Genomic DNA, 23,646 nt, shown 5'->3' on the forward strand with positions numbered 1-23,646 from the left:
CTCAACCTCCCCTTAGCCCCCTCCCCCTCTCAGACCCCTTCAGCCGCCCCCTCAACCTCCCCTTAGCCCCCTCCCCCTCTCAGACCCCTTCAGCCGCCCCCTCAACCTCCCCTCAGACCCCGCATCCCCTCAGCCGCGCCCCCCACCCCGCCACGAGCGCCTCAGCGCCTTTCTCGCCCGGGTCCGCCCTTCCTCAGGGCGTGTGAGCCGGGCGCGGGAGGCGGGCTCGGCGCTGACGGGGCTGCGCCTCTGCGGCCTGAGGGAGGAGGGCGGGAAGGCGGCGGCGGCGGCGGGGAGGAGGCGGGGACTGCGCCGGGCGGCAGCTGGCGCCGAGCGCGCCGGGAGCGCGGAGAGGGCACCGGCAGGCTCGAACCGGCCGCCTCAGCGCCGCAGCCCGCGCCTGTGCCGCCCGCCTCTCGGTCTCCGCGGCCCGGGGCACGACGGAGACCGCGGAGCTGGGGCCGCTGGTAGGTTGCGCGGGGCCGGCGCCTCCTCCTGCAGCCTTTTGTGCTGCGGCAAAGGGAGCGGTGGGGACGGGTGGGTGACGGCGGGGGAGGCTGCCTCAGCCCTGGCTCCTCAGCGCCCGGCGGCGGCGCCGCCCCCTTCCTTCCGCCTCGTGCCCGGGGCCGGGCGCCGAGGAGCGCGGGGTCGGGCGGCCTCCGCGGTGGGCGCCGCCCTGTCCTCGGCGGTCGGGTCCCCTCCCCGCTCCCCGGCGCCCCGGGGCAGGGGCCTGGGGGCTGCTGTGCGGGGCGCGGGGCCCCGGCGGGGTGCCGGGAGCTCGCCGTTCCTGGGCCCGGGGTGGGGTCGGCGCCGCGGCGAGGGCGCCGCGCGTGTGAGGAGGGCGCGGCGGCGGCGTGCGTCCGGGTGCGCGCGGCGTGCGCCCGCGGGGAGGTGCGAGGGGCGGTGGGCGCCGCCGCCGTGCGGGCCCGGGGAGAAGCGGCGCCCTTCCCGGGCCTGCCGCACCTCTGGCCGCTCGCCCGGGCCGCGCGCCGGGTGCGACTGCCCGGGCCAGATAGCGCCTCGGGGCGAGCCGGGGCGGCCTTATCTCGCCTGCCCGCCTCGCCCGTTCGGCGGTCTGAGGGGGCGCGAGGTGGCGAGGCCGCCCGGGAGCCGGGACGGCGGGGGGTGCACGCGGCAGACGGCGCTGGGCATCGCTGCCCTCGCCCCACCTGTCGCCTTTGGGCCCGGCGGGAAGCGGAGGGAAGGGCTTCCCGGGCGGGCGGCGGTCAGACCTCGAGGAGGCGGGCCCCATTGTGAAGCTGCCAAACTCTCTAGTGGTGGAATCTGCGCGTCTCTGCCAGGGAGGAGATGGGGAGCGCGGCGGGGACGAGGGCCGCCGGCCCGGCCCCTTGCAGGTGTTCCGCATCCTCAGGGTCTCGGTGCTGCTCCAGCCGCGCCGGTTGGCACCCGGGTAGTTTACCGATTGGTTTCTGTCGAGCCGAGATGCTCGAGTTGTGTCTGTGGTCCGACTGGGGCGCTCAGGTAGAACTGGGGCTGGGAACTTTCTCATCATTCGAGGAAAGAGGAAGAATGCAGGCATTTTATCGTGTGCTTGCTACTCGTAGCCGAAAGAGCAGTTTCTTGCACAACGTGTCTGACGTTTCTAGACCCTTCATTTTGTATTGTTTTTCTCAGATAGCCACACTGCAGTTTAGAGTTGTAAGTTGCCTTATTTATTTATTTTTTTAACCCTGTGGAGCAGATTGGACGCTAGGGAAATAGAAATGACCTCTTCCCCAAGTTTATTTTCCCAGTCGTTTCAAAATACAGTATTGGTTATTATGGTGAAGCTTTTTGGTACTTTCTTAATTCAAGATCGTAATTTATGCTTACGCAATTACACTTAATGAATATTTGACAGATTTCTCAGTGTTTTCATTATGTAACTGTGTATGCATTATAAACTCAATAAAATGACCAGGGCATAATACAAGGATTAACAAGCCCAAAGACCTCTTGCTTTGATGAGAACTGCTGTTTAGAATATGCTTCTGCCTGCGTTTTAGGTTATTTAAGTGTAAATGAGACTGTTAAGTAGTAACTGTTCCAAGATGTAAGCTAGAAGGTGTTTATTGACCTTATATAATGGTCAGTGATTTTGTTTACTTTCTGTGTATCATTTTGTATACTTTGAAGAGCTAGTGGGCACATTAACCCTTAAAAGTATTTAGTGTCGTGGGAGTAACACAACGTTACATACGGGATTTTTTTTTTTTTTTCCTTCCTGATTTATATTCTCTGGGGGGAAATCGGCTTTTCCTCCAGAGAAAGCTCTGATTTCCTCACATTCCTATCAAAATAAGTTCTTGGTTTTAAGCTTTTATTTGGAACGTCAGGCAGTTCCACAGTGTACACCTGTCCCAATTCAGTTGTGTTTCCTGAAGGGGAAATTTCTTGTAAAGACTGCATGTAGACCTATGGTTCGGTTACTGTCAGTCATATTTGTAGTGAAACAATTCTAAAAGTAGAAAGATGATTTCACATAATGATAAGACACTGGTAATCTAGTTTTAATTTCTACTAGTAGAAATAAAATGAAAATGAATGCTGCCTTTGAAGGAATTTGCTATTAAAAGAACTGATATTAGAAAGAGAAACACATATTTTTCTTTCTGAACCAATTATGGGTTGTCTAGTTTTGTGTGGTTAATGATTTGTTTGTAAGGTCAAGGATGGTTTCAGAAAAGTCACACCCTACTATAACAACTCTTCTTAAAAATGATTGATGATTTAGTTTTTATAAGTTGCAAATAGAAAAGAAAGATTATTTTAAAGTAACCTTTTAAGATGAGCATATAGGTATAGCTAAGCATTTTACTTTCATTGTGAGTATTGTGCTTAGGCAGTTAAACCATTTTATTTCTGCTCAGTGTTTTGTTACTTGAGAGATGTTTTAGTCATCTTTTTTATTATTAATTTTTGAGACCATTGGTAGCAAAATATTTTCATTAGTTTGAATAGAATTTTTAAAAGTTGCTCTTTTTTTTGGCCAAGTCCTTGTTCATTATTGATCTCTCTTCACATAGCCACTCTGAGGGAACTGCCTGCTTCCATTTTCTTTTTTTTTCTTCCTGTTTTGGGAGCCAGAATTAGAACCAATGACTTCTGCTCTGCCAGTTTTCTTTGCCTAAAATTTATCTTGCTTTTCATAATGTAATCTTTAATGATTTGTGAGATTTATTTACCAAAATTCTTGAGGTCTATATGTTGGCCTTGATATTTACAACCTTATGACTTTTGGAAGTTACATTTTGTTAAAATTTTTCATATTGCTATTTTGTTAATAGATTTATGGTGAAGTCGGAGATTTGTGGCTTTTCTGTGTGTAGGAATTTTGTGTGGCCTTGAAAATTTCCATTTGGAGCTTTTATATTTTTGGGAAAATCACTCCCTTCTTTAGATTTACAATGCCATTCAAGTTTATTGTTACATGTATTAGATTTATATATTTCCATGTTTGTGTGTCCTCCCCTCTTGTCTCAGGCTTCACTTTTTATTCTTGCACCAGTACCTGTACAATGCTGGGACAAGTAAGACCCAAGAAATATTGTTGAATGAGTAAATGAATAGTTGAATGGCTGAGTGGATACACCCAAAGAAATACTCTTTGGAACTATAAGGAAAGCCACTGTGTGAGCAGAAGGGTCTTTCTTTTGTAATTCATTGTCGTTCCATTGTTATATATTACTTTTGAGTAGGATAACAATATAGTTACCAAACTGGGACACATTTGACAGATAAAGGACAGTGCTGGGAATAGTTATCCCAGGGTACTGGCTCTGAACTGAGACATATGGTCAACCCTACTTCTGAAGAACATGCTTCTTTTTTTCTTGTGATGGTATCTGTCACCTTGCCTGAGAAAACGTGACACACTTGCTAGTTAATATTTGCAAACTTTTCTGTTTGTAGACGCTTCATTTGCAGTCATATTATGGGTGTCTTTTGCTTAGTCACCCTTGACCTAGAGGCCTATGGGTAGCTCTTGGCCAGGCTTACTTTATCCTATTTTCATTGCTTACAGGATAATGTCACAGGACTTTCTGTTTGTAGCAACTGCTTATAGCTTGAAGGTTTATATACTCTAACCTTTGCTCTGTTTACTTCCGTTCATTTTTTTATGCAGTATTTATTCCATCTTGTAAGAATTTCCCATGAGTTCATTTCCCTCTGTCTGTTTTTGAGAGAGGATCCATTGATACCTTGCCAAAGCTTCATGTTCAAACCATTGGCCAAAATCAATTGCAAGTGTTGAGATTTATAGATTTTAAGGTATTCTAAAGTGTTATTTTGGAGGTCTGTATTTTGGGGACTTTTGGATTATAGTTTTTTAGTTGTTTCTAATGGGAGATGATAGTAAAATCCTTGTTAAATTTTTACTAGGTTCCTTTATAGGTAATCTCTTTTCTAATTAAAAAAAATTTTTTTATTGGAGTGTAGTTGCTTATAGGCAATCTCTTAAAGAAGCTATCTTCTTATACTAGTTTCTGACCTTGTTCTATTTTAGATTCTTTTCCTCTTTTTCATCATCTTCATCGTCCTCTTAGCACCTGTGCGGAAAGCATGCAGTTACACCCCAAACAGTAAGCAGAGTCTGAAATGAGTAAAAAATGGAACAGAGTTCCTGCACCTTGGTTTTGCCCTGTGTTGCTCCTTGGACTCTGTTTGTATTCTATTTTTAGCTTGGCACTGGCTTAATAGGGATAATCAGTTACTACACTTTGTTTACTATGAAATTACCAACCATTTCCTAGACTTCCACATCAGCTCTAGTGCAAGAGTTGGATAATTACTTTAAAGCTCCTCTGCTTTCAAATCCAGAATTAAGTTTTAGGTTGGTTTTCCTTTTGGTATTGAAAAAATATTGGAAAATATATTTTTCTGAAGCATTTGAAAGCTTGAAAAGAAGAACCTATCACCAGAAATATGGTGCACATTATATGAAAGTTTGAAATTTTAGACTGTTGTCTAAAACTATTTTTACTTAAAATTTAAACAGTTTTTGATTTTTCTAATGTACCTATTTATGGGCTTTCAGTGAAGATTTCTAAAAGTCTAACTGAAATCTGTCTCACTTTGTGATAGATATAGTCCTGAAAAATTAAGGGGAGATATGTTTCTGTATGTGGCATCCAGCCACATAACCAGCAAATATTGACTGATACATTTTTTCCTGCCTCGGAATTTTTGATTTAAAAAAAATATAAGCTCCGAGGAGGAAGGGTTCATGATTTAGAATGGTTTTGTATAAGACTGTCCTCTATATGCTTTAGAATTCTAACATTTTTCATGTTGAAAATAACCCTAGAGTTAGTAATTAGTTACCTCCCTCTAACCATGTCACAAATGTGGCAATACAGGTTTTAAATAAAATAACCCTCCACATATTTAAAATAGGATTCCACTTACAGAAATTAATGCACATTTTTCAGGAACACGAGTATTGTGTAAAAAGCTACACACCTGGTCTTATCGCTAAACAGAGCCATTATGTATATAAAGCTATGTCAGTGGGCTTTGGAGCCACACAAATTGGGGTTTGAATTTTTGCTCTGACTCCTAAATACTATTACTTGATTAAATATTTTAAAAACGGGTAATATTTTCCTGATAGGAGTATATAGTTGTTAAAGTGATATAAATGGCATATGGTTTTGACTTGTAGAAAGTGCTAAAAAAAATTTTTTTTAAGTTCTAAAAATTTCTCTTCTCCATTAAAAATCCATTTACTTAAATAAGAAATCAATTTGAACCTTGTAACATTAGGATGGGGGAGATTCTTTGGGGTAATTGTATTAAATAAAAAAATTATCACTAGGTAACAATTTTTGTTACATTGTAATTCATTTTATGTTAAAACCAGAGACTTCATTTGTGAAGCAGACTTAATTATCTAGGTTTCTTGGTTATCCAGTTTGAAAATAGTTTATGGCAAAAAATAAATGAAAGAGAAAGTGTCTGTAAATTAAAGAAGTTCCAAAGGTTGGTAACCATATTGTTTTCTGAGAATGATAGTTCTGGTAAATACTTTTGCTGATTCAGTAATAATCCATTTCCTTTGGGTCAATCTCTTCCCTGATGATAAGGAAAATAATAAAGTAACAAATGTTTTTGGGCAACAAGTTGCACTGTTGCCACTTCTTCAGGCTTTGTGCACCTAAGTAGGTAAAATGAATCTCTTCAGCCGATTTGAGCCACCAGGGCTCCTAACAAGTTCAACACCGCAGAAAGCCCAACAACCAAAGACATTTTACAGGTGGAAGAAACTTTTGAGTTTTCTTGATCTCAAGAAATTAACCCAGTTAACTGGGGAGGTAGGAGATAAAGACAGATTTTCGTACACATTTCCTCCCCAGATAAGAGGTGAAAGGCACAGAAACCATGTTAGAAACTTGTCAGCACGGTAATAACTCTCAAGAAGCGTTTTTCAGGTTGCTTTCTTTTAAGTGTTTTCCATGAGTCTTCCAATCATGTTCCTCGAGCAGTCTTAGGGAGGATTGTTGCTGTTTTATGGGAAAAGGAGTAGACACCAAAAATTAATTGCATAATAATATCACACATTCCTAAGGGCTCTGCTCCATGCAAAACATGTTCACCTACCTCTCATTTCATCCACATAATAACTTTATGAGGGAGGAAGGATGGGCTTGTCCTCATTTTAAAAATTGCTATTTATGCAAAGTCAAGTGGCAGAGTTCATAGTAAGGCAAGGCCTAGGAGCTTGTCTTTTGACCCAGTCTCAGCATTATTTTTTCCCATGGTATACTGTGCATCTGTTGAGCACATGAATAGGATTTGGAACTCACTTTTAAACCCCTAATTTTTCTTGGCCCTTTATTTAACCTACTTAGCAACTATTAGTCTCCAGATAGAATTTAAGCAACAGAACACAGGGGAACAAGCGTGATACACTGTTTGAGGTTTAGCTGAACAAACTTGAAGTTAATATTCTGTTCTATGTACCTTGTACCTGGTATTGGTACCTCCTGCTTGTTTCATCCTGTTTTGCAGTTAGAATTGTTATAATTGCTATATAAGTTGTGTTACTTGTTAAATTAAAGGTTTATTTTTATATTTCATGTTTAGTATCTGGAGTAGAGCAGAAAAATTATTATGCCTGTGTTCCCTTGGGACTCACTGGAAATTGTACAGTGACATCTTCTGGGATTTAGGCTGGTGAGTTATATTTTGCTTTTTCTGTTTGTTAACCAGTTGTATGAACATAATATTATACTGTGTTTTAAAGACTGTATAAACCAGATGAATATGAAATGTCAGTATATTGTTATAAATGTGTATACTATATAGGTTTGAAATTTTCAATGGTGAGAACTGAAATTATTATTACGAAATGCTAATGTTATTATATTTGAGATGTCTGACATTTTGATCAAGTAGATTTTCCTTTTTTTATTCTTATAAAGGAGGTTTTGTAGAGTAACATTTTGAAATATAGTAGTTAAGAGGTAGTTGCTCTGATTTCAGGAAAGCTTTAAAAAATGTTAATCTCCAAAGATTGGTGAGATAGCTTGCAGAAAGTTTGGTTCAGTGTCACTGTGTGTAAAGAATGGCCAACAGTGACCGAAAGGAATGCCATTTTCAGGTGCTTGTTCCCAAGTTCACCGCGTGTTTGACGTTCCTTTTATCGCACCCGGAATTTAAACTGTTAAAGACAGGCAGTGCTGTTGTCTTTCTTTCTTTTTTTTTTTTTTATATTCCTTTATTTCTCATGTGTTCCCCATCCTGAACCCTCCTCCCTCCTCCCTCCCCATACCATCCCTCTGGGTCGTCCCAGTGCACCAGCCCCAAGCATCCAGCATCGTGCATTGAACCTGGACTGGCATCTCGTTTCATACATGACATTTCACATGTTTCAATGCCATTCTCCCAAATCTTCCCACCCTCTCCCTCTCCCACAGAGTCCATAAGCCTGTTCTATACATCAGTGTCTCTTTTGCTGTCTCGTATACAGGGTTATCGTTACCATCTTTCTAAATTCCATATATATGCGTTAGTATACTGTATTGGTGTTTTTCCTTCTGGCTTACTTCACTCTGTATAATAGGCTCCAGTTTCATCCACCTCATTAGAACTGATTCAAATGTATTCTTTTTAATGGCTGAGTAATACTCCATTGTGTATATGTACCACAGCTTTCTTATCCATTCATCTGCTGATGGACATCTAGGTTGCTTCCATGTCCTGGCTATTATAAACAGTGCTGCGATGAACATTGGGGTACACGTGTCTCTTTCCCTTCTGGTTTCCTCAGTGTGTATGCCCAGCAGTGGGATTGCTGGATCATAAGGCAGTTCTATTTCCAGTTTTTTAAGGAATCTCCACACTGTTCTCCATAGTGGCTGTACTAGTTTGCATTCCCACCAACAGTGTAAGAGGGTTCCCTTTTCTCCACACCCTCTCCAGCATTTATTATTTGTAGACTTTTGGATCGCAGCCATTCTGACTGGTGTGAAATGGTATCTCATAGTGGTTTTGATTTGCATTTCTCTGATAATGAGTGATGTTGAGCATCTTTTCATGTGTTTGTTAGCCATCTGTATGTCTTCTTTGGAGAAATGTCTATTTCTTCAGCTGTCTTTTTCCAGTGTGTCTGTATATCTGGACTGACATTGTTGTCCTTGTGGCTCCAAGTCCTTGAAGGGAACAAATTTTAATGATTTTAGCATTTTAAAAATTATATTAGTGTGAGTTCATACTTTGGTATGTTGTTCTACGTGGTCAGTATCTTTGTAGGTCTTTGCTTTGAAACACGTAGAGTGTTTATAAGCTTTTGAAAAAGCAGTTTCAAAATAAGTGATTTCCAGATTAGCAGTTAATAGCAGAATGATTCAAAAGAAGGATAGGGAAAAACAAACACCCTGTTTCATTTAATAGATACAACCTGTCAAACTTATGAAATGTATTTTAAGACATTGAAAAATGGAAGTATAACTAAAATTTTCAGGAGATTTTGAGGAAAAGAGAAAAATTTTGAGAACTATAAGTAGAAAGTACTTTTAGAGATTATTGAATAAGAAATGATGTGACTGGGTCATTAACTCATTCCCCTGAAGGAAAGCACAAACAAGGAGCAATGAATAGAAGCTACAGAAATGTGTGTGTGTGTGTGTGTGGTATGTCCACCTCTCTCCATACAGTTTACATATATGTGTACATATGTATGTATGCATAGTTATAGATGTACTTATATAGATAAATGGGGCTTCCCTGGTGGCCCAGATGGTAAATAATCTGCCTACAATGTGGGAAATCCAAGTTCAGTTCCTGGGTCAGAAAGATCCCTTGGAGAAGGAACTGACAACCCACTCCAGTATGCTTGCCCAGAGAATCCCATGGACAGAGGAACCTGGTGGGCTAGAGTCCATGACTGAGCCACACCCCCACCCCCCAACCCCCGGCATATATGTAAATAAAAAGACATACTAACAGAGCTGCCAGAGGGGAAATGAACCAACCAGAGAGATAGTGAGTTACCTGTCATTGAAGATGTTCAAACATAGATTGAACAACTGAGTGCAGAAGACCCGGGTTTGATCCCTGGGTCAGGAAGATCCCCTGGAGAAGGAAATGGCAACCCACTCCAGTATCCTTGCCTGGAGAATCCCATGGACAGAGGAGCCTGGTCGGTTCATGGGGTTACAAAGAGTCAGGCATAACTGAGCGACTAACACTTCACTTCTCTTCACTAAAAAAGATTCCTTCAGATTCTGGGATTACACAGTATCAGAAAGAATTTTCTTTTTTGGCCGTGCTGTACAGCATGTGGGATTATAGTTCCCTGACCAGGGATTAAACCCTGACCCTTTGCATTGGAAGCAAGGAGTCTTAACCACTGGACTTCCAGAGAAGTCCCCAGAACTGTTTTAAAGAATTTAAAAATTTGGAGGTCCATCAAAACCTTGGTGGTGGTGGTGGTCCCAGTCATGTCTAACTTTTTGCGACCCCATGAACTGCAACACACCAGGCTTCCCTGTCCTTCACCATCTCCTAAAGCTTGTTTAAACTCATGTCCGTCGAGTTGGTGATACCATCCAATCATCTCATCTTCTGTCGACCCCTTCTCCTCCTCCTTTAATCTTTTCCAGCATCAGGGTCTTTTCCAGTGAGTCGGCTCTTTGCATCAGGTCACCAAAGTATTGGAGCTTCAGCTTCAGCATCAATCCTTCCAGTGACTATTCAAGGTTGATTTCCTTTAGGATTGATTGTTTGATTTCCTTTGCAGTCCAAGAGACTCTCGAGAGTCTTCTACAACACCACAGTTCAAAAGCATCAATTCTTTGGTGCTCAGCCATCTTTATGGTCTAATTCTCACATCCATACATGACTGCTGGAAAAACCATAGCTTTGACTGTAGGGACCTTTGCCGGCAAAGTAATGTCTCTGCTTTGGTGTGACAGGCTTTTTTTTAAACTCAAGTTTATTGAAGTCTGATGTTCGTACTCATCCCTTTAAGGGGTGTAGTTTGGTGATGTTGACAAGTGTATCCATTGTGCAGTGTCTGTGCATATGATATTTTCATCCCCCAGATTCTCTTGTGCCCCTTTGCAGTCTGCCCTCTCCTCCCAACCTCAGCTCTTGGCAGCCATCGATTGATTTCTGTCCCAATAGTTTTACCTTTTCCAGAATGTCATATAAGTGGAATCACACAGTGCATAAGGTTTTCTGTTTCTTTTACTTAGTGTAATCCTGGTTTGCCCCTTTCCATTGCTGAGTGATATTCCATTTTATGCATGGGCCATAGTCTCTTTATTCATTACCCTGTTGATGGATGTTTGGGTTGCTTCCAGTTTTTTGTGTGTGTATGTGTGGGGTTATGAATGAAACTTGTAAACATTCATGTTCAGGTCTTTGTATAAACATATATTTTCACTTTTCTTAGGTAAATACCTACAAGTAAGGTGGGTGGATTGTTTTGTAAGCATTTATTTAACTTTATAGGAAATTGTCAAACTATGTTCCAAAGCGGCTGTACCTGACAGAGGCATCTAAGAGTCTGAAATAACTATAGCAAAGTATGTACAGATGAAGAAACCCAGTTCTCATTCAGTGCAGATTTATTTATATTTTATATCCAGTTTTAACAAGTTTGGTTAGCAGATGTTTTTTTTAGCACGCATTGGATTAGAAACAGGAAATTAGAAGGCCTTAGGGATAGGTTGTTAGCAGTTGGAAGCAGCCAAAAATGATATTCACTAATGTGACTGTAATTACTGATTAGGAAAAAGAAAGCAGGAACTTAACAGGAGTGAAATTCTTCTCTCAGATAAGTTCTATCCGACAAGTTCCCAAACGTGTCTGCATATCAGAATCACTTGAGGGATCTTTTAAAAATTTCAGAGCCCAGGCTATATCCCAGATGATTTACATCACAGATCTGGGGTGGAGCACAGACATCAGTGTTTACTGATGTTCCTTGGGTGTGTCGCTGTGTAGACTGTGTAGACACATTTGGGAACCATGAGCTAGCAGCACAGTATGATAGCATTGAAGGAGCCACGGGCTCGGAGCTGGGACACCTGGGCCTGCACTCCTGGCTCTGGGCAGGTCCCTGCTTAACAGCTTACATGTCCTCTTCTCTGTAATCAGAAGTTCCACGTAGGTGAACTCCTAGATGATTCTGGCACTAAAACTAGGTGATTCTAGATACCACTGGACTGATACTAGTCATCCTTAGGAAGGAATCTATTTCCCAAGGAATGATTCTATTCTGAGTGGTTCATTTCAAGTACCTCTTGAAAAGGATTTTCAGTTCAGTCGCTCAGTCGTGTCTGACTCTTTGTGACCCCATGGACTGCAGCATGCAAGGCCTCCCTGTTCATCACCAACTCCCAGAGCCTACTCAAACTCATGTGCATCGAGTCGGTGATGCCATCCAACCATCTCATCCTCTGTCGTCCCCTTCTCCTCCCGCCTTCAATCTTTCCCAGCATCAGGGTCTTTTCCAATGAGTCAGTTCATCGCATCAGGCGGCCAAAGTATTGGAGCTTCAGCTTTAGCATCAGTCCTTCCAATGAATATTCAGGACTGATTTCCTTTATTCACATGGTATTTTTGTTCTGTATATTTAAACAGTTATGTTACATCTGTTTTGTCTTAAATAGTGTTGCTAAAAAACAGTTCAAGCATATTGGAGCAGTTTCTTGATTATTGAGGATGACTTTTTTTTTGATAAGCCTGATTTTATTACACTCCTGGAATGCAGTACTTCTCAAAAAAGAATTATTCGTATAGTAGTTGTGAAACTTACCAGCTCTTTTCAGAGCTAGTCTAAGGAGCTGAGGCATCTCAGTTATATTTTCAAAATGTTATTCCTGGTGCCAAATGTATAGGAAGTTTGGTGTCTTGGAGGGCGTTCAGAACTGAGTAGTTGCCACGCAGTCACAGTCTGTGAATGGGCTGCTCTTGATGCACCAAGTTTTCCTACATGTGTGTCGTGGTTTGGACCTTTGTTTTAGTTTCAGCTATACTTCACAAATGGAGAAGGCAATGGCACCCCACTCCAGTCCTCTTGCCTAGAAAATCCCATGGGCAGAGGAGCCTGGTGGGCTGCAGTCCATGGGGTCGCTAAGAGTCAGACACGACTGAGCGAATTCACTTTCACTTTTCACTTTCATGCATTGGAGACGGAAATGGCAACCCACTCCAGTGTTCTTGCCTGGAAAATCCCAGGGACAGGGGAGCCTGGTGGGCTGCCATCTATGGGGTCGCACAGAGTTGGACACGACTGAAGCGACTTAGCAGCAGCAGCATACTTCACAAATGCATGCTGTACCCAGTGTTTTCAAAATGTACACTGTGCGCATTTTCCTAGTAAATAAAGTGTTTCCTTGTCTGACTGACTGACTGACTGAAAGTCTCTCAGTTGTGTCCAACTCTTTGTGACCCCATGGATAGTCCATGGAATTCTCGAGGCCAGAATACTGGAGTTGGTAGCCTTTCCTTTCTCTAGGGGAATCTCCCCAACCCAGGGATCCAACCCAGGTCTCCTTCATTACAGGTGGATTCTTTACCAGCTGAGCCACTAGAGAAGCCCAAGAATACTGGAGTGAGTAGCCTATCTCTTCTCCAGGGGATCTGCTCGACCCAGGAATTGAGCCGGAGTCGCCTGCATTGCAGGCGGATTGTTTAGCAACTGAAATATCAGGGAAGCCCGGTTTCCTTGTCTAGCGTTGTCTAGTTTTGAATCTCATATATTTCATTTTTTAAAATTAATTTATATTTTTATTGAAGGATAATTGCTTTACAGAATTTTGTTGTTTTATGTGAAATCTCAACATGAAATCAGTCATATTTCAAAGAAACAGAGTGGGGCCTGTGAACATTGCCGGGTCTTCTGTATGCTGTATAAATATACTTCAGTGCCTCTGTTACTGATTGGATTGTGAGGGAATTTGCTATTGAAGACCTTAGGTGTCATTTTAAAATTTGTTGTTGTTCCCGGTACTTGTTTATGAAACTCGGTTTTAAAAGTCTTGTTCACCTACACGTTGACTTTTTTACGCATATTGCATTTTCTGTTCGACTCTATTCCACAGAATATTGCTGCTTATGGTATCATAACAGCACTTTCTGTTTTCTGTTTGCGGTTTTTATTTTTGCTTTAAACTACATGTGAAAGGCATTAATGGAAGCTGTTAAGGGTCTCTGTTGTTGGTCTCTGATTTGTAGTGCTCTGCGGTTCCAAAGTTAGCCTTGGGTCTGGTTTCTGGGTTCACATGTATTCTTACTGATGCAGTGGGCGTGGTGCCTGGTCCGCACCCCTGCAGTATTTACAGAGAGTGCTTTGTGATTGTTTATCTTGGCAGTATGTTTTTTGGATACAAAGTTTATCTTAGAATATAACAGAATGCTTTGTCATGAATATTGTTAATAACAACAAACCCATAAACAGAGCTTTCATTGCAGTTTATGAAGAATGTCCTGCTAACACAGATTATGTCTGATGTACTCAGGGTAGTCGAGTTTCCTGATGACTGCCTTTTAAGAAGAAATTTTGCAGTGAAAATTATTGGAAATTCCTATACGCTGACTCGGAGACCTTTCAGTCTTCGCTGTCCTTTGTGTCATCCTTGTTTTTTAGAATCGGGGTACTTCTCCCTCTTCAGATGGGACGGTACCTACACCACTTCTGCCCATTGAAAACATAATTAACCACGGATTGTGTGAGGGCTCTCAGAATCTTGCTCCAGTATTTAAATCTCGTCAGGAAATTCTCGGCAGTTTAATAACATAAAAAGTTTTGTTTCTGGTCACATTGAAGGATGAAAGGTTATGCTGCTTAGTCAGCATTCTCCCCAGCTAAAAATGGAATGTTTACTTGCCAATCGACTAGCCTCTACATCGCTTTCTTAGTGCCACACAGTAGATCATCTTTAGAAGGGCAACATGTAAGTAAAAAGGATCTTTTTCTTTCTTTTTTTTTTAATCTAAGCAATTTGCAGGGTCCTGGTTGTATCATTCATGCTCCTACATAAATGTCGAAGTCTGAAGATGTTCTTGTATATAAGACAGTATGCTGCAGAGACCATGAAACCACCTCAAAGAGCTGTTAGTTTTGAGAATACTCAGTTGTTTGGAGAAGTACTGATGTTTTACAACTAAAAAGTTCAGTTTTCCAGCCCTTAGAATTGTCATCAGAGGTTCAGCAGGTAGCAGCTATTATGCATGTAATATTTAAAATGAGCACTTTCATGTTTCAGTATGGCAACACTCTCATTCAGAAGTTTTACATAGAGTATCGATCCTTGTTGTTCAGTCGCTCAGTTGTGTCCGACTCTTTGCGACTGCGTGGACTGCAGCATGCCAGGCCTCCCTGTCCATCACCAACTCCCAGAGCTTGTTCAAACTCATGTCCATTGAGTAAGTGATGCCATCCAACCATCTCATCCTCTGTCATCTCCTTCTCTTCCTGCCATCAATCTTTCCCAGCTCTTTTCCAATGAGTAAGCTCTTTGCATCAGATGGGCAAAGTATTGGAGGTTCAGCTTTGGCATCAGTCCTTCCAATGAATATTCAGGACTGATTTCCTTTAGAATGGACTGGTTGGATCTCCTTGCAGTCCAGGGGACTCTCAAGGTCTTCTCCAACAGCACAGTTCAAAAGCATCAATTCTTAAGTGCCCAGCCCTCTTTATAGTCCAACTCTCACATCTATACATGATTACTGGAAAAACCATAACTTTGGCTAAACGGACCTTTGTTGGCAGAGTAATGTCTCTGCTTTTTAATACGCTGTCTAGGTTGGTCGTAGCTTTTTTCCAAGGAGTAAGCATCTTTTAATTTCATGGCTGCAGTCACCATCTGCAGTGATTTTGGAGCCCCCCAAAATAAAATCAGTCACTGTTTCCACTGTTTCCCCATCTATTTGCCATAAAGTAATGGGACCAGATGCCATGATCATAGTTTTTTGAATGTTGAGTTTTAAGCCAGCTTTTTCACTCTCCTCTTTCAGCTTCATCAAGAGACTCTTTAGTTCCTCTTTGCTTTCTGTCATGAGGGTGGTGTCATCTGCATATTTGATCCTTAGTTACTAGGTTAAATATTTTTCTAAGAGGATGTTGTTGTTGTTGTTTAGTCGCTAAGTCACGTCCAACTCTTCTGTGACCCCATGGACTGTAATCTGCCAGGCTCCTCTGTCCATGGCATTTCCCAGGCAAGAATACTGGAGTGGGTGGTCATTCCCTTTTCCAGGGGATCTTACCAGTACAGGGATCAACCCAGGTTGCCTGCATTGGAAGGTGTGTTCTTTTCCACTGGGCTAGGGAAGCCCAAGGGGATATTAGAAATGCATTTTTTTTTTTTTTAACTTTTTAGTTAAGTAGTGTTTTCTACAGGGGGTGTGTTGTTTAAAAAGTCTAGTAGGTTTTCTTACATATGGTAGGCTAAAGTATAGTAGGCTGCTTGGTTGAAATTTCCAGAGTTCTTAAGCCACATCTTCTATTTGACAGTCTAGGTTAAATCATTTTCTATCAGGTTAGATGTCTGAGGATCCTGTGGGATAGTTTTGCCCAAGCCAAGTGATATTTTTTATGGTGTTTTGGCTGATGGGAACTTAACCAGTCATAGTTACTCATCTAAAAGTATTGTCTATTTTTTGTCACATCAAATTTTGACCTTTATACTTTGCCTCACTCACTTTCTTCACTTTTCTAATTTCCTAGGTATTGATTTTTCAAGCTCGTGTATACTTTCTTTTTCTCTCAAATCTTTGTATCTTGCCATCCATTATCCTCACCCTCTATAGAGATTCTAAGAGATCCCTCTTGGTCTTCCTTGATGCAGCTGCTGCTGCTAAGTCTCTTCAGTCGTATCCGACTCTGTGCCACCCCATAGACGGCAGCCCACCAGGCTCCCCGTCCCTCGGATTCTCCAGGCAGGAACACTGGAGTGGGTTGCCATTTCCTTCTCCAAGGCGTGAAAGTGAAAAGTGAAAGTGAAGTCGCTTAGTCATGTCCAACTCTTTGAGACCCCAAGGACTGCAGCCCACCAGGCTCCTCCGTCCATAGGACTGTCCGGGCAAGAGTACTGGAGTGGGGTGCTATCGCCTTCTCCACCATGATGCAGCAGGATTGACTTAATGAGGGAGCAAATCTGTGATGATTGCATTGCTGAGAGAAACCTGCACTCACTCTTCTTGACTGTGACTTTGTACATTGTCAGCTTGCTTAGCAGTGTTTACACTAAGGGGCTAATAGGGTGACTTCCAGCTTCTTAGTCTCTTTTTGAATTATCCTCCAGTTCAGAATGTGTGGGGTGTGAAATCATGGATGTTAGAGAGTTTACAAGGTGCCAGATAGGGATGTGGTAAGGTGACTGGTGGAGATGCATGGGCTGTCATGGACCGCCAGGCACGGAAGAAACCTAGAGCAGTGTGTTGCTCTGTGAGGACCGATGGCTCGAGTGTCACCACCTGCGTGCCTCTCCTCGGGTGGGGTGCCTGGGCTCCATCTCCGCCACAGCCCTGATTATTTAAGTCTCACTGAACCCTCCTCTCCTTCTCTTTCAGAATGACTTCTTGCCTGTAGCTTCCTGTCCGGTTAGGTATATTGGAGGCCTTGCATCTGTCTTCCTGTGCTCTTTCTGGACTGCAAAATTAGCGAGAAAGGAAGGATTAATTTGTCATTCGGCTTAGAGTAAACATTTGTTCAGCATACTATCTGATGAGGCTTCATATGGTTCTTTAAATTTTATTAGATGAGAAATCTTTAGACTTTTGCATACATGTCAAAGCAGGTGGCAGTCACCTCCTATTTCCATCCTCTCAATAGAGAAATAAATGATATGATGAAATATAAATTTATTTTTACATCAATAAAACAGAATAAAGCCAATTACTTTAAATCTAGAAGTGTTAAGAGGGACTAAGATAATTTGGTTAAATTAAAATTGGAAATAATCTAAGATTTAGAGTAAAAAGTAAGTAAGCAAAATTACATGGATCCCCTGTGGTGTTTGCTTTATCCCAGGAATCATTCTTGATATTAGTTTTCAGTTGTACTTGAAACGTGTGGACCATAATGAGACTAGGATAGCATCTGGCAATTCTTCATAATCTTGATTTATTTATTTTCCAACGAAGGAAAAAGGAAACACAGCATGTAAATGAAGGGATAAGGTTGGGGTTTTTTTGTTTTTTGTTTTTTTAGCTTTCTAATTGCTTGGATTTTAAACCAAATTTTAGAAAATGATTCAATTAGGAAAAGGTTATTTGTTTTACAGAGGGACTTGTGAGAATTGCTTAATATAATAGCTTTTTTCAATAAATATTTAATCTTAAAATCACATTATTTTTTGACATTATTAGTTGATATCAATTTAATTAGTGATCTGAGACTTTTAAAACTTCTATCTACTTTTGATTGAAGATCAAGAAGAAATAAAGTTTATCAGAAGTGACATTGTCAATTTCCTTTTGTGTTTTATTTTTCAAAATTTGATTTAATTATGAGTTTCTAGGAAGCTGGTCATTGTTTGTGATACTTTTTGTTGCTGAGACTTTCCAAATTATGTAATATGATCATTATAATGAATAATATTAATATTTATTGTGAACTGTTCTGCTGTTTACTAAACTGTTCCAAAGTTCAGTGTCTTAGGTGTTGCAGAATAAAATAGCTGTCAAATCTATGGTATATTTTATGATTAAAAAGTCAACTAACATCTGATTTTTATATATGTTTAATATTAAAAATGGCCTGATTTATTGGATTTAGGATTAACTTTTAAACTACAAAATGATTTCCTTTAAATAATTGGAGATATGGAAGAAGGAACATTGATAAGGTTTGTGGGAACCTTCCCTTAAGACTCCACCATACGTTGAAAAACTTTTTTAGGTCTAAGCTGGATTCTTTGGAGAAATTGATCAACTTTTATCTTTTACTGTATGCCCTTAAACACAGTTGAGAAGTTAAAGGTTAACTTTCATGTTGGAAATATTTTGTGGGTTCTTGAGAAATTGTGCATGATTATTTTTATTTGCTTCATTTGGGATCCATATTTAATTTGCTGAATAATCACACCAAGGAATAAAACTTGTGTGGTTAAATGGAGCACTGCATTTAGAGAAGCATTGTTGCTTTCTCTTTGCTTCTCCATGAGATGATATTAACCTGCCTTTGAGTTCTTAAAGGCAAAGAAGTAGCAGTCATTTCATGCCTGCTGTGGAACGTTTAACAGACATACATAAAAATCTGCCAGTTGTACATTGGCTGTTTTTCAGGCCCATGTGATTTCAAACTCCTGGAGCCTTCTAAAACGATCCGGCTTGGCCCGAGGTTCTGGGCATTATACCCTTCTAATCTGAGTCTATCTGCTTTCAGGAGTGTGTAGACGGGTGCCTAAAATGGAAGTCGATGTTAATGGCGAGTCCAGAAGTGCCCTGACCACCCTGCCCTTGCCAGTTGCGGAGGCCAGCTCCCCGGGCAAGGCAGAGGCGGAGAAGCCCCGCTGCTCCAGCACGCCGTGCTCGCCCATGCGCCGGACTGTGTCAGGCTACCAGATCCTCCACATGGACTCGAACTATTTGGTTGGCTTCACGACTGGTGAGGAGCTCCTGAAGTTAGCTCAGAAGTGCACAGGAGCTGAGGAGAGCAAGGGAGAAGCCGTGCCTTCCCTGCGCTCCAAACAGCTGGATGTGGGACTTGCTCGTTCCTCTCGTTTGTACAAAACCAGAAGTAGGTACTACCAGCCCTACGAGATTCCAGCTGTCAACGGCAGGAGGCGGAGGCGGATGCCCAGCTCAGGAGACAAGTGCACTAAATCTTTACCGTACGAACCTTATAAAGCCCTCCATGGGCCTCTGCCTCTTTGTCTTCTTAAAGGTAAGAGGGCTCACTCCAAATCTCTGGACTACCTCAATCTAGATAAAATGAACATCAAGGAGCCAGCTGACACAGAAGTGCTACAGTACCAGCTTCAACACCTAACCCTCAGAGGGGACCGTGTGTTTGCTAGGAATAATACATGAGGGACTTGTAAGAGAGTGTAAACCAGTTTAGGTCAGCCTATACTTGGCTAGAAAATTCCACTGTTGTACTCTGTACAGGACTCTTTACATTATAGATGGTTAAATCAGCTAAGTGTTCCTGGAACATACAAATTGTCTGGATCAAAATTTGAATACAGGAATGGAATCACAGGTACTTGAGGGGAGATCATTCTAGAGTATGCAACTGCAAGGAAAAGAGAAGGTTGACCATTAGTTTGTATAGCTTTTTAGCTAGGGGGAAAAAAAAGGCTTTGGTACAGTAATATCATATTTAAAATTCTGATACTCAAATTGGAAATGTTATCTGCTTGGTTGTTGCTGACTTGGTATGATTCATTAGAAATTTATATCTTAAGTACTCAAGTACTTCTTTAATCTCTGTATTTTACTATAAAATGTATGTAATGATTTGTTTTATGAAATTTAGAACTTGAACATTGCTAAATTGGACCACTTTTTATTTTTAAATATTGAGTTTAAATATTTTATAACTGGTTTTGCACTGAAAAAATTAACATTTCAGATTGACAAGAGAATAATCTTTCTTCACTTGCCTCAGTAATATTATTGAGCAATGAATTTTTTATTTCCGCATGGAAAGTTATTGATCTCTATGGCTGTAAAATATTTCTTTATAGCATTATTAAAGTGTGTCTTAATAAAATTAAATTTGGGATACAAAGTATTTATTTTACAATGGGTGGGGGGAAGCTTTACCGGAAAGAGTCCAATATGAAGTTTCCATAAGTTGAAAAAGTTTCTTTAGTGCTTATTTTCTAATTTAAAATTCATCTGGAACTTTAAAATGGAAAGGATTCTTTAAATTGTGGATTATAGGCAAATACTGTTTGCATCTGAATGTTCTGTAAGTGAATGGAACTCTATAGAGAAACTCATGATTTCTACTATCAAATGCTTAAACTAAGTATGAAGTGATACCATTCAGCATGTCATCAGATCATTCCAGTGTTAGTTCTGTGCAGCACAGGCACTCGTTGAAATTCTAGTTTCTAGGATTAGTGCAGGAGCCTAAAGTGCTTCTACAGTTTTAATGGGTTAATCCTGGATTACTTAACAATTTATGTCAATTGCACTGGTTTAATTTGTTGCTAAAGAAATAATGCCCTGGCTTTAGTAACAAATACAGCTCAACTATTCTTGAATATATTTTGAAAAAAACATGTATGTAACTTACTTTTGTAAAAGTTTCTATTGATATTTCTTTTTTTCTTTTTTGACTCTTGAAGGTGCAATTTATTACTGAATTGGCATTTCTGGCAGCATAGACCTGCTTATTTTAAATTTTATTTTAGGGGCTGTCAGTTTCTAAGATGTTAGCAATCTTGCTTATAAAATAAGAACACTTTTTAATTAAATGAGTGGGTCATTCCTGGTGCAGTTGTCTTTAAACAGAATGAATGACAAGACTCTATATAGGGCAGAATAAGTATTAGAAAACCCTAGGAACTCTTAATCAACATTTAGTAAACTTCCACTAAGGCAGATTATGTGAAAGAACCTTGGGGAAGTTGGCCCATATCTTACAGAGTTGTTCAGATTTCTTGGTGGGCTGGAAATTTTCAGCTGTTGTACATTTTAAAGTAAATTGCACCTTTGTAACATATTGTATCAACGGATGATCACTAAGATTAACTATATCTATACAGTTATTAGTTTGACAAGAAATAGAATCCTGTCAGATGCCAAAGAGTTGGGATTTTTACGTTTAATGATTAAACACCATTATTTATTGATGATTTACCCTGTGGAACTGTATTATTTCTAACTATGAAATAAAAGGGTGATGTAAACACACATTGTGGTGGTGTGCTTTAACGAAGTCCACTTTGATCAACAAGCCAGTTTACTTTTCAAGGATTCGCTGAAGCACTTATTTTTAGATTCCATTTTTGTTAAAGAAAATATAATAATTTTGCCTTTGGTGCTCATTCACATTTCAAGGTAAAGGATGTATTCATGGCAATGATGTGTGTTCGGTCACACTGCTGTGTGACTGAGGTCTGTCTCTGTCCATGCACCTACATAATTATTTAAGCTAAATAAAAATATATAGCAGTTTGTTTTGTTTTGTTTCTCCTTAAAAACAGGTGTGAAGCTCTGTGACAAAAATGAAAGGGGTTAAAGTTTGAGATGTGATATATTTACTATTATCTGATTAAGTACATATATATAAGTTAAAGTTGGTGTCCTGGAAAGAGTTTCAAAACTTAGGGTCAGTGGTTTTCAAACTGTGTTTGCAGAGCGCCCTCACTGGCTCAGTCTTGCTTTCCCTGTCCTTGAGCGCGTGTACTCCTGTAGTAGGTAATGCTATCCTATCAAGAAAAAGGTTTGGCTAGATCTTTTTCAGCTGGAAAAAAACCCACAAAAATCCCATTTTCCTTTAGCCTTTTAACATGATTTCTGTTTTTAAATTGTTCTTTCCCTCCTTTTTCGCTGTTCTGTACTAAACAGAGCATACTTTTGGCCATCATATACCTGCTGACATTATCTTAAAATACACTGCAGTGTCACATAACTGTGTTTTTTTAATAATTTTTTTTTTTAGCAAAAATACCATTCTTAGAGGCTCTGCTGATGCACTGAAGCAGTAATAAGCTTCAGCCTTGCCTCAGTCCCCGGTGAGCTCCTTTTGCTCCCTGACTTCCATCTGGCTGCCCTGTACCTCTGGTTCCAGGGCTTCCAGAGTCAGCAGTCGAGGAAGAGAAGACCGTGGGGATGGACTGAAATGTAAGCCTGTTCAGAGCCCCACATCTTCCTGACTCGGGCTCAGCCAGGCTATGGTTGAGACCCACTGAGGCCTGTCGTTGCCCTTTCTGCCCTTCGATGCCCACACTTGGCTCACTGCGTCTTTTCCCTCCCTGAGATGTCTGTTTAAATGATTTCAGTACTGGGGGTGTTGGGAACTTTTGGAAGATTCTAAGTTAACTTTAAAAGGCAAGTTGACCTTTCACTAAAGAAAGAATATTACTTGAGATCTTGAGAAAAGCAACCTGTTTTTACTTATTTTCTCATTCTAACAGAATTCTGTCTTGAGAAGGCTTTTCTTCCATTATAAGCATCAAGTTTTTTTAAGGGAACTTTGAAATGACTCTGGCCTAAGTGGTCTGTTACAGGAAGGAGGAGGTGACTGTCAGGCATAAATGCTCTAGAAGAGGTGGGGCGGAGAGACAGCAAAGGCGTGTGCTACTGTAATGGAGAGAGGGCAGCAAGTAATAAGTGAATTTGCCTTTTTAAACAATGTGATTTGATTAGGGGAGTGGACATTGATGAGGAAGATTGCCTTGGAAATATAATAAATATGATTATAAAGCTACGAGTGGAGGTTGTCAGCCGTTACGGACGCACCTTCTGTTTTGTAGTGTGCTTTTAGAATTATGAAATGGATCTTCTGATACTTTAGAGAAACATTCAGGAATTTTCTAGCTGAGGAAGAACACTCCTAGAAACAAACCAAAAGAAGAAGGGGTTTGGTTTCTTATTTTGAGTTTGCTGGACCCCCTCAGTCACTTTAGGAGTGGGGCTGGATGTTGAATTTGTATTCTCGCCATCATAAAAGGACTTTGTGCCAGGTTTTGTTAAATGGTTTCAGAGGAAGAGTCTGAAACCAAGTCTGCCAAATGTCACCCCGATTTGGGGTTGTCTGGGATGTTACCAATTTATGGGAGAGCACAGGATGAGAAAAGGGAACTCTTTAAACAGAAGATCGCAGCATCTACTGGAAGAAAAGAGTCGCTGCACAGACAGTGGCATCTTTAAGTGGCTTTGATGCTTTTGCTTTTTTGGAAAAGTTTAAAAGTTGCTACAGATACTCTTGGGAAAGGGTTCTTACTGTGTGCTAGTTCAAAGAGGAAGAGAACATTGGGTCTGTGATTGACCTTAAGTCTAATTCACTCGGAAGAATATTCTTCACCAAACTTTTACATAAAAGGATTATACATGGAAATGTATATTTAGAAGAACCTCGAATTATCTGTCCGTGGTCTGATGCTTCAGTTAGGGAAAGGAACTTAGGCAGTAAGAAATACTTGAACTTCGTGGAATTCAGACCTTGGCTCAGGATTTAGAGTCGAGATGGCGAATACTGAGCACGCATACCACCATGCTTCTCATCTGTGC

At 41.0% G+C, this 23,646-nt stretch overlaps 1 protein-coding gene across 6 annotated transcripts; it reads left to right on the top strand.

Moving 5' to 3' along the window:
* The first annotated feature begins 292 nt into the window (after window positions 1-292).
* Window positions 293-21,324, top strand: MACIR (macrophage immunometabolism regulator). 6 transcript variants are annotated; one of them, XM_070794098.1, is made up of 4 exons: window positions 1,508-1,659; window positions 4,508-6,256; window positions 7,087-7,176; window positions 18,842-21,324. In XM_070794098.1, the coding sequence occupies exon 4, from the start codon at window positions 18,865-18,867 to the stop codon at window positions 19,486-19,488; it is 624 nt and encodes a 207-aa protein (XP_070650199.1). In that variant the 5' UTR covers window positions 1,508-1,659; window positions 4,508-6,256; window positions 7,087-7,176; window positions 18,842-18,864; the 3' UTR covers window positions 19,489-21,324. The 6 variants fall into 6 exon arrangements, 5 of the variants coding, with proteins under 5 accessions (XP_070650198.1, XP_070650202.1, XP_070650199.1 ...); XM_070794099.1 differs by having other exon boundaries at window positions 4,508-4,583; XR_011567826.1 differs by lacking the exons at window positions 1,508-1,659; window positions 4,508-6,256; window positions 18,842-21,324 and adding exons at window positions 293-467; window positions 13,019-18,833.
* The last annotated feature ends 2,322 nt before the right edge of the window (window positions 21,325-23,646 follow it).

The sequence above is a fragment of the Bos indicus genome, chromosome 7 (assembly GCF_029378745.1).
Source record: "Bos indicus isolate NIAB-ARS_2022 breed Sahiwal x Tharparkar chromosome 7, NIAB-ARS_B.indTharparkar_mat_pri_1.0, whole genome shotgun sequence".
NCBI classification, from domain to species: Eukaryota; Metazoa; Chordata; class Mammalia; order Artiodactyla; family Bovidae; genus Bos; species Bos indicus.

Coding starts and splice junctions, on each gene's coding strand:
- MACIR (XM_070794097.1), top strand. CDS start 18,865: ATGGAAGTCGATGTTAATGGCGAGTCCAGAAGTGCCCTGACCACCCTG.